The sequence below is a fragment of the Rhipicephalus microplus genome, chromosome X (genome assembly GCF_043290135.1).
Source record: "Rhipicephalus microplus isolate Deutch F79 chromosome X, USDA_Rmic, whole genome shotgun sequence".
Classification (NCBI taxonomy): Eukaryota; Metazoa; Arthropoda; class Arachnida; order Ixodida; family Ixodidae; genus Rhipicephalus; species Rhipicephalus microplus.
Window position 1 is genome coordinate 58,757,103 of NC_134710.1, and position 13,624 is coordinate 58,770,726.

Here is a 13,624-nt window from a genome sequence, read left to right on the forward strand (position 1 = left end):
GGGGACGTTAAACCCCACATATCAATCAAATCAGTGTACTGTGCGATCTCAGTTGCACGTTAAAGAGCACCAGACAGTAGGAATTTTCAGACCCCCCCCACCCCCCACCCCACCCCCCACCAAGGCGTGCCTTATAACTACGCCGTGGTTTTGGAACGTAAAGCCCCAGTATTAATTATTCTATTATGACGCAAAGAAAAGATTGAACAGGTGCTTAGCCAACGGCATCGCGAAGATTGCCTTGTCTAAAAATCTAGTTTCACTTTGAGGCCGACGTCTCGCGGAAATGCTGCTGCCTCCGTTTGACGCTTCATACCCACGTGAATGAACAGTGATAAGTCCGCCGGCGTGATTCACCTCCCGCTGGCTTGAAAACTTTTCGCGCACAAACTACGTCACACCTCGTGAGGTGGGACTGGCGAGAGCGACCAGCGTCCCGGCAAGTCTAAAGAAATAGTTCTTAGTATCGTGGCGGTTTGTATATCTCAGCACAAGAATAAAAAGTTTATATACTTTTATTTACGCGTAGACAAGGCAACGAATATTTTACACAGTTCAATAGGTAAAGCAGAGAAGGTAATTTATTTGTGATGGTTTATCGATCATTGCGCCCCATTTTCCGCCCGCTGCAGCTGCGCGCGCCGGCTGCGCCGCGCGGATGAACACTACAGGAGCACGCGCGCGCGGAGGCGAAGGCCATTAACGCTCCGTCCGCAGTAGACACCGTGTTGGGTGGCAACTTTGTTCTCCTGTTTTTTGTTTTCTCTGCAGCATAGATTAACCGCTTCTCTTCACAATGGTGAATTCGTCAAAGATGGGATTTGTGAAGTATCTGCTGTTTGCTTTTAATGCCATATTTGTTGTAAGTACTGATTTCTACTTATTTTCTGGGACTGATTCTCTGGCAGGGCGCGTCGCACGGATAGGATAGGAAAGCAGGTTTTTATCAATATGCATCGGACTGGTGACAAGAAAGCGCGTATATGCGACATTTGTACAATTAATTGTTTTCGAGTGTTTGTGATTTTCGCTAGGTGCTTAGGTTTGTTGCATCATGAGTGACTTTTCGTCGGTTTCGAGTTGGTACGCACTACGGCCTTACGTTTTGGTCAATCCGGTTTCCGCAAGACTACGTGCTTTTTGCGTCTAATCCCCTGTTTAAGCAGTGTGTCATGCAGTCGTTAATGCTTCTACGAACGTGAAGCCCGCAAACCTTGCGTAAATATTGGTGGCTGCTCCGCTAAAAGGAAAGTGACATGTTCGAAAACCTCGTTAAATGGCTTCCACTCCACACGGCTGTTGTGCACATGCAAACGACCCGTTTATCGTGTTAATGTAGAAACCTAAGTTTCGGGTGCTTTGTCGGAAAGGGCACTCAAAGGCGCCATTGTAGGGGCGTTTTTAGTGCCGGCGTTACGGTACGTCCGTCGCATGATGTGGGAAATGTCGCAATAAGTGGAAATAACGCCGGGCGCCGGCCTTGCCTTGCTTGCTACACAGATCAGATTTGCTTAGTAGTACTAAATTGAAACCGCTCTTTATCTCGAAGGTGGTGGAATTCATGCGTGCTCGTTAAACGCGTATTAATTGTTCTTTATTTGGCTGTCGTGGTTTAGTTTCGCGTTTTTATATTTCAGTCTGCAGTCAGTAAGCGTGCTCCCAACGCTAGTATACCTGCAATGCCCACGTAAATTATCATGTAGACTTCAGCTGGCCGCCGTTTAATACAATTTTTTAAGGTTAGTGTTTTCTGTACTGCGCACGTCTGAATCACGTGTGTGGTGCAACCATTCGTAACCAACGCCGGTGCCCTGCAGCTTTGAAGTGGTGCGGCTGGTCGTAATAGTCTGGCGTTACGCTGCAACCGTACCGGCTCAAAGCTAGTTGGTTGGCGTGTGTAGTATCAGTACTAACCTCTGCTGTACTAGAATCCACTCAGTGTCTGATGAAATGATCTGACTTTCCGGAACCGCATACGGGTTCCTTGTTCAAGCCTGAGTACGTGGTTCCGAAACGTCTGATCATTTCATAAGACGCGGTCAGTGATAGTGTTCCATCTCATCCAATATTTGACCAGATGAACTTCCATCATCGAACTCTTGGCTATTAAGTTACTCAATCTAAGCCCGCTGTCTAGCTTTATGCTGCAACCGCACCACCTCGCATGTAGTCTCGATGCTAATTTCTTGTGTACTGGAATCCTCACTAAGTCACTTAATCCAAGTTCGCCAACTAGCCAATGTGGAACTGACATTCGTTCCGTAACACCCTTCGTTGAAGTCCTAGCAAACGCTAAAGATTAGCGAAGCCTCCGTGCTACGCAACACCCACTTAAATAATGTGTGATTCTCTGTGTAGTGAACTTCGTGCGTTTACTGCCATGGGTTTGCATGCAACTATATACTATATATTTGCGATCTTATTCTATTCAAACACATGCTTAAACTCAATTTCTCTTTTTTTTTACGAATGGTAGTTGGTTTGCACTCATACCTTCTGAAAGTTATGAAAAGGATAGTTAACTTCCCAAGTATGGTCAAAATGTGGATTAAATTGAATGTTTCAACTATGATATTCTGAGTGTCACATTTGGTTTTTTGTTGGTTCATAGCATTGTAGTAGCCTAATTAACCTTCAGCATTGGGCTACTTTGAGTGTATGCTACCAGTTTTTTCACCTTGCCTATTTTCAGTATTGTTTGACTACAAAGGAAGGCTGTTCTAGATGTGCTTTCATCTCGCAGTAGTTATTGCATATATGTGGTGACATGTAAAGTGTCACCTTATGTGTGTTGACTGTGTTGTGTTTGTAGGCTGAAATGAAATTCACTAGTGTCACAAACCACACTGAAATTGTCTCAGTGCATTTTAAGTACTTTAAGTCCATTAACGATTGAAATTTATAAATAGCTGTATCACTTTTAGTTAACAGTTTTTGCATTCTGGACTAGAGCGAGTGAGGGACAACTTTTATTCATGGAAAGGGTGAGGGATGAGAGAGGCTAAGCCTCTCAATCACATCTTGCGCTCGTTCCAGGATCAGTGTATGAATGTCCCTGTCGGTGCTGCGAAGAATTGCATGCAAATTAAAATAGGCCTAGACTTCACTTTTCCCGTAGTGTCGATGTTGTACGCCACTTCAGTAGTAACTAAAGATGCAATTAAGTTTTTGAATCAACTTTTTTTTAAGAAGTTCTGCTCACCTGAGTAAAAGTTAGTTTGGAAAGCATTGGCATGTAGCAATTAACTGTTAATGTTTGTAATTGTTGATAGCCTTTCAGAGTGTTTTCTAGCTTTGATTCACACAGTATGCAGAGCCTGTTTAAGCATCTTGTGCTAAAACAATAGCATAATTTCTCCAGTTAATGGCATTTTTAAGCTGTGTGTGTGCTCATGTGCTTATGGCATGCCCTCTGCTGTTTTTCCACGAGTTGTCTTGTCTGGATTTTATTCAATTTATTTTTGGGAATGTCTAACACAAAGCATGCAAACAAGTTTGTGGACCCATAGCCATATAGGTTCATTTGGGAAAAAGTAAGTGATATTGTGGGGATGAAATCGCAGCAAGAATATGTACTATCCGCGTCAAACGAAACCCGAACAGCGAAGCGCGTTTCAAGCATTAGAAACAGTATAGTGTTCGCCGTCCAGCCATCACCGTTGATAAGCGTGCACATCCGGTTTGGCAGCACTGCGCGATCCACCTAGAGTGTGTTATCTCCGTTTCTGCTCTAGTTTTCGTATGGTGACAATGGTGGAAATCGTGGGCGTGCCGAGCGCTTTCGATCGTATCACTCGCAATTCCTTGATTTTACTGCAGCGTCCCAGTGCAGTCGGTGTCTTGGCACGATGAAACAAAAAGAGAAATATAATTGGTTTGCGGGTTAATTTTCAAACGATTGTCGTATCTCGTTCGCCTGCACTGCTTCACCTGCACCCCTCTTTCAGAGAACAACCCGAAAAGGCTTCATTTTAACTGGAAATGCAGAGTGTTTCCTCAGATGAAAGCGCGCAAATTGTTTTGCTTTACAGGCGCGAAGTGAAACAACGTGAAATTGCCAGCATTTTTTACTGACCTTTGTCTACTATAAATACAATTTTCCAGGCATTCCGTGATGATTGCCTCCGTCATGACAAACCGTGCTACAGTACTCGCCTTCGACTGCAGTATTTTAACCTCTGTATTTTTTTTTAAATTCTATTCCTTTCAAATACCATACCTGGAACACAAGCAGAAATATTGCACTGTAGAGGGATCGTGCAGTGCTGCCACACTGGATGTGCGGGCCTCACTGTGTCAATGACTGGTAGACGGTGCGCACTGTGCCATTGATAAGGCTTGTGCCATGCGCTCTGCTGTTTGCGTTTCATTTGATGTCGATAGTACATTAGGAAAGCCTAATTCTCGAAAACAAAAGTTATATCAAGTTGGAAAATAAATCAGCATTCAGCATATTATGCATATGGCTTCATTACAAGGCCTGGATTGTAAATCATTGATAAATATTAGAGTAAATCCAATGATTTGAGGTCTATCAATTTCGCGTTCCAAACTCTATCTACATCAGATTCGATGTGATGCTTGCGCTATGGGTGGGAGGCAAAATAAAGTTAGTGCATCTTGTGCTTTAGATTGAACAAGAGAACACTTCGCTGTTGAAAGTTTCCGACAACTTTATTCAAAGCTGTCGCTGTTTTTGATTTGCATAAAGCTTGAAGTGGTTTAATCTACCTTTTATAGATGTGCGGTGTTCACAAAGCTTATATTAATGCCATGAAAAGACGGAGGTAAACATTCTTGTCTATATCACAATTCACATTCAGCTACTGCTGTTTGTAAAACAGTGCCGCAGCACGTGCACTGCTTGTGGTGCACCATATCAGTGACTGTCACGCCAATCTGTTTGACTGCATTGAAATTGCCTGCACTTTTCAAAACAGCTTTAGAAGCTGGTGCATCCTTGCTATACAGAGTCGCCAAATGTGGTGCAATGAGACTTGCAATAGCCACAAAGTGGATCAGAGCTTGACTATTGGTCAAATTTTATTGTGTGTATTGATTTTTGGTTGTGACGTCCTAGGTGGGTTATACATTACATTATATAAAATGCAATCCACTAAAACTAGAGATGTACACTAACTTTGATGCCTGTTGTTTGCAGCTGTCCCGAAATTTTTGTCTCCTTCCCTTCTGTCTCCCTCTCTCTTCTTTACACTCCACTTTTCCATTCCCCCAGGGATCGGTAGCCAACATGGAATGTGGCTGGTTAACCTTCCTGCCTCCTCTCTTGTAGTTCTTCCTCCTCCACTCTCAAATTTTGGCATGGATCATATAAACTTCATCAGTGTTCCTTTGTACTTGTATACATTTAAATTTCACCGGTGTGTTGCTGGAGCCTGTAAGGTAAAGGGAAATGTCTTTAAAAAAAGTGGCAACCACTTTTAGTTTCAATAACTGCTTTGTATATATGTGTTACTTCAGGTGGATAGCAGTTTTTACATGAGCTTTATATGAAAGAATTTTTACTTGTTTTTTTATCCAGCCTGCTTGTTCAATGTTTTTATGCTTCTTGCTCTGGCAGCTCTGCGGGATCGCCTTGATAGCTGTTGGCGCAGTGGTGCTTACAGCGCTAAGCCCACAAAAGCCTTTCTATGAGGGCTACTTGGGTGCTCCTGTGGCCATTGTGGTCTTGGGGGTCTTCATCTTCGTGCTTGCCTTCCTGGGATGCTGTGGTGCCATCCGGGAGAACTATCACATGATCATGGCGGTATGTACTCTGCATTTGTGTAGCCTTCTTGAGGTGTAAAACTGCTTGCGCATTAGGAAGGAGGCGTGTATGAAACTGTTTAGCACAGCAGACATAAGTGCGGTCATTTCGACCTCTTATCACAAAACAGTGTTGCATTGCTTTTTCTATTCCCACAATACTTGTAGAATTTACCTATTCACACAACCCAAGAGTGTTCACAGGGAGGAGGTAATTATTATACAATTCCCTAGTTCCTTTCGTATGTTATTCTACAAATGTTTAAGATACACTTGCTGTGGTTGTTAATTGGCTATTGTATTCTGCTGCTGGACACGAGGCTGTAGATTAGATTTCTGGCCAATGTGGTTGTATTTCAGTGGGGGCAAAGCGCAAGAATTAGTATAGGAGCCCTTTAAGAACCCAGGTAATCGAAAATTAACCTGGAGCTTTCCACTATTACATCTCGCCACCCGGTGGGCAGTGTCAGGACATTATACCCTTTGATTTGTTATCTACAAAAACTGGATGGAGTGCAGCAGCTTTTCTGAATTTACTTGTGCATATTGACCAGTACAATGTTTAAATGGGTGATGGTTTATAAGTGTGTGTGGGCAGCGAAAGAATCGGAATATTGTGACAACTCTTGCTGCTGCTAAATAATGTACTTGCCTGCTTTCAAGCATTTATACTATTTTTTTCAGATCTCAGTGTGGCAGCTTATGATTGCATGCTATTTTTTGTTTTTGTGCATACATACAGCTGATAACCAAGAACCATGTGACCAGTTTTTTAGGTCGGAAGCCAGCTTGTGGCAATAAATTGTTTTTTGAGTGATGTCGTTTTTATGGGCTAATGTATGTTCCTGGTTTACTTCAATCTCAGAGTGAACACTGCTTTGTATGTGTGTCTGACAGGGTGGTGTAGTGGCCATAATGCTTGGCTGCTAACTTGAAGGTAGTGGTTTCTATTCCAGGCATGGTCTGTGCATTTCAGTCAGGTCAAGTGCTAGTAGTCCATTAACTCTGCTATGTCAATACAGGTTCATGCGCACCAGATCAATTTTCGGAGCCCTCTACTACGGCGTGCCTAATCGTATCGTGGTGTTGGCACATAAAAGCCAGCTATTATTACCGCTTTGTCTGTACATAGAGCAATGTTACATCAAACACAAGATGTCAAAAAATTACGGACAGCATGACGTGCGGACAGCATGTTGTTTGCTTTTTGCAACATCAGCGCGTCATGATTCAATAATTTTTTTTTGAATTAAAAAAATAAAGGTCAGTCTGGAGAAATCCGCAATGTATGCGAACCTTCGAGTGCAGGTTGCTCCATCAATATGTGCACTTGCACTGTTGGTGGAGTTTTTGCCTGCAATGCCTACTTTGAAAACTCATGCCGGAAGCTTCAATAGTGATGTTTCCCAGCCAAAATACATGGCGAATTTGGTCGCACTGTCCCTTTATAAAACCTTTATTTTACCAAAAAGAATCGGCCTATGGTTGCATCATGACGTGCTGATGCAGCAAGAAGCAGGCGACATGCTTCCCGCGTGTCATTACTGTATTGCAGGGAAGATGTCTCATTTTTTGCAGGCACGCATTTTAGTTGATCACGTTTTTTTTTTTTTTTTTTTTGGGGTGACAGGGGTTAGGTTTGGAATTTCCCCTCTTTTGCAGCAGAATTGTGCCAGGTATTGCTGGAAAACATAACCCTTGGTGCCACAAACTAACCGGCCCAGCAAATGACCTGCCCTGATTAATTTGAATAATTTCAAGTTCCTTGCCTCTCGCTTTTTGTATGTTCTGTTAATTTGAAAACCTGCTTAATTAGAAGATTCCTCACGGTCCCAGTAACTTCGAATAATGAGGTTTTACTGTTTTTTGTAAGTGCGTTTTGGTGTTAATTCACATCTATCGGCTTCCAGTTATGATGATTCAGACGCGGTTGTCGTTTGAACCTGTTGAAGGAGACGATATGCTGCTCTTTGTCTTTGCTGCCCCACTTAGAAGAGAACTGCAATTATTATGTCAGAGTTTGCCAAAAGTTCAAAGGCAGACAGGTGTCCTTCTGCCTTTTTTTTTATCGAGCACAGCCATTGTCAGTACACTTCTGCACAGAGGACATAATTTTAGATTCAATTTGCTTGACTGGAATAGTTTTGTGACCTAAATAGTGTGTGCCTTGAATGCATTTATTTTTGCTGCGTCATCTGTTAAAGCCAAAAAAAACTGTGTAAACTGAATTGGGCGCAGCCTGTCTATGGTGCTGTGCAAGTACTTGTTTCAACATTTATGAATACAACTAGTCATTTATAGGAGCAGCACAAATTGTGTGCGCAAGCTCGACTTGTCTACTGTAGGCAATGGTGCAGCAGAATGTTGTTTTGTATTCCATGCAGTTTTTTTACATGCATATGTACTAATATTGAACAACTACTCTTGCTTGTACCATTTGCATAATATATATTATTCCGACTTTCAGTTCAGTGTGCTGCTGACCATTATTTTGATCTGTGAACTGGGAGCTGCCATTGCTGCATATGCCTACCGATCAAAGGTACAGTAATAGTATGTCTAGCAATTTTTATGTTGATAGTCTTTACTGGCTATATTGTTCATTTTATTCCTGTACGGACTCACTTTTGAGCAATATGTATAGTACTCCTGGATTTAGGTCACTTTTTACTCCCATATTTACTCGAATCTAGGCCGACACCAAAAGTCCGAAGCTCGGGGAAAAAAACACCTACCTTGACTGTCAGCCGAACGAAAGAGTGTTCAAAAAGAAAACTTTCAGTGAACATGAAGGTGAAACAAAGCCGTTGGTTCATCATCGGTTGTCGCCGTTTTTTTTTTCACGCTGCTTCTAGTTACTTGCATTATGAAGATACCGCACTTGCCAATGCCACGCTCATTAAGAGTCGTCGTCGCTGAATTTTTTGTGGCTGTTTTCAAACAGTGCGCAATCCTCGGTGCCATCAAGGTCATTGGATATGCCGCACTTTTTAAAAAAGCACACAAAGTTCCCGGTTCGTCGTCCCACGCTGCAGCTTTTCTAGCGATGCACAGTTTTTTGGTCCACTTCAAAGTCCCGCCCGGCTTGAACGTTAGAAAACGACTCCGCGGCAACCATAACTTGCAGACACTTTGGGAGGGGAAGGGGGTGATTGTTCCTGCTGCCCCCCCTCCCCTCTGGATCCACCACTGGTATGCACTGCAGCCCTATTGGGTTACAGCAGGACTGTGAAAAAAGTGCGAAAATGCAGTGTACAAGAATGACTAAGGAACATATAGAAGGCCAGAAAAACTTGGTGAGAATGACATGGCAGCCAAATGCCTCATTTAATTACAGGAAATGTCTGATGAATCTATTAAAAGCCTTGTACACACGCGCCTGGATTACGGTGCTATAACCTATCAGTCTGTCACACCATCACCTTTAAAGATGCTTGACCCTGTCCACGTCTAGGCATTCGCCTTTCTACGAGTTCTTTTTCAACTAGCCCTGTAGAAAGCCTGTACGTAAAATCAAATGAATGGTTGCGCCACCTGCAGAGATGTTGCATGTCCTTTGTGTACTATCTCAAGGTTAACTCAGACGAGGTACATGCCACTTATTCCAAAATTAATGATTCGTTCAATTCTGCCTTGTCCTTCGCTGCGACAGCCCTACTTACTTTGTGTGAAGAGCCTAGCTGAGGAAGCAGGCGTGACACTACTAGAAAACCGTCTGATGGCTCCCACAGTATATCTGCCATCGTGGCAGTGGCAGGTTATAGACTGTGATCTATCTTTCACGGAAGTCGTTAAACACACACCTACTGCACATATCTGTACGCACTTCCTCAAACTCTAACACAAGTACACTTGCCCAGAATTTTTCACAGATGCTTCAGTCTCACACTGGTGTGTCCTATGCAGCTGTTGGCCCATCCTTTCATAATTCCGGTATTCTGCACTCCCAAACAAGCATCTTCGCAGAAACTCATGCGATATATGTGGCCGTCAAGCATAACAAGGAACTACGACATGCGGTAATATACAGATTCTCTGAGTGTAGTAACAGCTTTAAAAACTCTGAGGAAACATAAAAATCCTGCCTTTGTGTTGCTTTACTCTCCATTATGCAATATCTGCACTCTTGAATGACATGTTGTAGTGTGTTGGGTGCCAGGGCACCGTGAGATAGCTGGAAACATGTTGGCGAATCAGCTAGCTGCATCCGTTCAAGACAACGCCGCCGCCAATACATCAATAGCTGTCCATGCATTTGATCTGAAGCCCTTCGACGGGAGCTCAGGCCATGCTGGCGGCACCTATGGGATAGGCAAACGCAAAAGAAATTACATGTAATCAGACTTGAAAATTGGCCGGCAGTATTCAGATCACAGTACACACAAGTGACAATTACAAGGCTACAGATAGGACACACATGCACTGCACATTCATACCTTTCGTCTGGTGGTGACCAACTCATCCGTGAGAGATGTGGAGATCAACTTACAGTTGTCTACATCCTCGTCCAGTGTAGCAATTTAGATGCTCTAAGAAAAAAGCACTTTTCATTGTCTTATCGACAGCAGCATCCACTACATCCTGTCATGCTCATCGTTAGTGATGTGCTTTTTAATCCGCAATCACTGTTAAAATTTTTTAAAAGATGTACATAGTTGCACGCCATATTCCGAGCTAATCCGTAGCGTGACCTCTGTACAAAGATGTGGCTGCAGCTGCCCTCACCACCAACACTGTCGTTCATTTCAGCTCCATGCGTTTCACGTCACACCCATGATATAATACTTTTCAGTTTTAACCCACCTCCTGGCACGAAGTTTTAGGTCCCATTACAGCCGCGCAACAGTGTCATCGTTCATATCTTGTTCATATCACTTCAATCGCAGACCATTGCTTTCCGAGCATCATTGTTCATGGCGCTCTTTGGCCAAGCATGGTCCTTGCGCCATAAAAGCTCGCATATCATCATCATAAATGCCTAATTGACGCGGTTACACAAAAGGTAGGACACCAGTGTGCTTAGATTTGTACTCTATCTCAGAAGTTCCCTTCAGCACTGGAAGGCTGAAGGCTGTAATGAGAATAGACGCCATCCCTGGGAAAAAAAAAAAAAAAGGCTACGTTCATAGCTGCTGGTCTCCTTTGTTTGAATTTCTGAAGGTATCGTGCGCTGTGTGACCCGCAAGTTACAAATTGATGCTTGTATCTGCTTTAGTTTAATATGCTGATGCTTTGACAACAACGTATTCGTGACAATATTGCACTTCTTTCAAGAACCATTACTGAATTCTCGGCGCATTAGGCTTAGCAGACATGGCAAAACGAACAGCATATCTTGTGAGTGACCAAATGTGCAGTTGCACTCGATATGACTTGCAACACGCTGCCGTGTGGTTAAATTCATCCCAAGCCTGAACAATGACACAGACAAACCTTAATTTGGTTCAGAAAGTACTGCTGAGATAGCCTAATCTACAAGTTTTTGCCATGTAGGGGGCGATTTGCAGTGTTGGCACCGTTTTGAGCCCAGAGAGCACGGTGCAAGGCATATTGAGCGCGACTGTAGCTTATACTTTGTCCTCTAAGAGTGAGATGGCGCAGATTGATGACTCATTTCACCGTTAGTTTGGTGCTACCACTGCAGTGGCTGAATAGCAAGCGTGTCTGCATGTGCGCTGCAATGCCGATTTCTAACTGCAATTAACGGCGATTACTGATGCAGCAATTAAAGGCACACAACATAAATGTGGAGAACAAAATTATCATCCATTGATGTCATGTAACACATCCCAAACAACTGCAAATGTCTCCTCCCTCCCAATTGTAATGTTATTGAATCTGTAGCTAGGTTTTGCTGCACAAGCGTGTACTTTGTTTACACTCTGTAGCCTTGGCAATGCTGAACGGCAGTGGTGAGATAGAGTATAGAGGCATGTTGAAGAGCGCCATATGGTTAGACGTAATCCAAAGCACCCCCCCCCCCCCCCCCCACTGCAGTTTGCTTTGTCATATTGTGGTTCTAACATAGTGACCTCTAGAATGTACAGTACCATTCACTGTTAAAGGGAACACTCTAATGAGCACCTGTCATTTTGCGGGCCTCATAACTGCAAGTAGACGAAGAGACATTGTTCGTCAATGACACTAGTCTATCAAAAGGAGTAAGAACAGTCACCCAGCGGTGGTCTTATGCAAATATAAGCCACTACGTTTTTGCCAGAGAGCAAAATCTGGACATGATGCACATGAAAGTGTTCCCTTTAACTGTGAACCCACGTGCACACTGTTAAGCAAAAATGCTTATGGCCCATGCTACCTCGTCTCATCCAACAAGTGCGGTTTTACGTGAATGTCGTTATGTGGGGTTACTGGGCCAGCAGCATTCATAAGAACGAAAATCCGGCCTTGCCACTCTTGGCACTCCCTGAAGCTAGGATTGACTGGTTGTTACAAAAACCTCTCCAAATAGTTATCCACGGTTTACTCAAGCAAACAGTTTTCACCTATAAGTGGGTCATTGGCTACTTATTGCATCAGAAAAAGAAAGCTGATGCAAATTTTTTCTTAGTGCTCCTTTTAAGTAAAATAAGCTGTTAGTGTGTCATCTCAACTGAGCCGCTTGCATAACGCAACCTATTTGGGTTGTGCCCTCCTTGCAATATTTAGTAGTCTGCTTGGCATATGTCCAAAAGAAGTGTGGATATGTACTGTTACTCCTTGTGCAATTTGTCCCGATCTTTTTGTAATGTTTTCTGCTTGCTACTATTCTTGAGCAATACATAAATAACTTCTTTAATTTCAGATTGAAGGTGCCATCAGGTCGGAAGCCACAAAGTCTATCGACCGCTACAACAATGACACTGATGTGCAGCGCCTGTGGGATGACATCCAAAGCAGTGTAAGGCTGAGTTGCTTGGCGTTTCTTAGTTTATACTTTGTCCATACACTTACAGTTAAACCTGGATATGACGAAATCTATGAATTCCCGAAAAATTAGTTACAAAGAGGATTTCGTTCTATGGAGTGTCAGTACAAAAATTCAGAAAATAAGCGCACAAATAAAACATAAAGGGGACTGAAGGCAGAGCTAACCTAAAACACTTATTCAGCAGTAAAAAACTGCGTTATTATTGCGATAGCAATTGTCAGCGGGTTTCTGCTGTCGCCGCCGTGTTCTGTAACGAGTCTAAATTGATAAGATGCCCCCACGCATCGTAACTTTCTCAAGTGGGTAAAAGCGCACGAGTGCTGCTGAAGCTCGGATCAAATGAACCGGCCCGCCAATCTCTATCGCCTGGAAGGTAACATCCCCGCCGTGTTAGAACCGCCATCGAATTTTCAAACAAAGGAAACCAACAGTCTTGAATGAACATGAAAAAATGTGTGGAGGGGTAGAGGCAAGGGTCGTATGAGTAGCAACAATGAACTTGGATTTTAAAGGCGGTCGCGATCGCTGGTGCACGCGCAATCTCTGCAAGTATCGGCTGTGCACTTTCAATGCAAAGGGACTGTGAAAAAATCTCTTCTCCCTGGAGCAGCCGTATTCGCTCACATCAGCGTATTGTAGGATTTTCGCGATAGAGAATCCAAAAAAGTTGGCTGCCAGCCTTACTTATAACATTATAATTTGTTGCTATCGCGTTCATTGCATTTCATTCAACGTGCCGTCCTCTTGTTGTCGGAACTAATCGACTAATCACCAAAGCTATGAGCCTGCGAACTCGCGGCGCGGCACAAGACGGTAGCACGGGACGAGTCAACCTCCGAATACTCGTCGTCACCATGGCCTCTGAGAGTTTCCATGAGCGCCTAATCTGACATCCCCTCGGTGCTCGGTGGTGACGACATGGTTTTCTGC

At 43.4% G+C, this 13,624-nt stretch overlaps 1 protein-coding gene across 1 annotated transcript in view; it reads left to right on the forward strand.

The window, feature by feature from the left end:
* The first annotated feature begins 465 nt into the window (after nt 1–465).
* The window catches only part of LOC119176074 (23 kDa integral membrane protein), a 49,948-nt gene continuing 36,789 nt past the window's right edge, over nt 466–13,624 (forward strand). The window contains exons 1-4 of the mRNA XM_037427193.2: nt 466–862; nt 5,582–5,767; nt 8,234–8,308; nt 12,569–12,664. Of these exons, the coding sequence (XP_037283090.1) occupies nt 797–862; nt 5,582–5,767; nt 8,234–8,308; nt 12,569–12,664 (423 nt within the window). The 5' untranslated portion in view covers nt 466–796. The remainder of the gene's footprint in view (nt 863–5,581; nt 5,768–8,233; nt 8,309–12,568; nt 12,665–13,624) is intronic.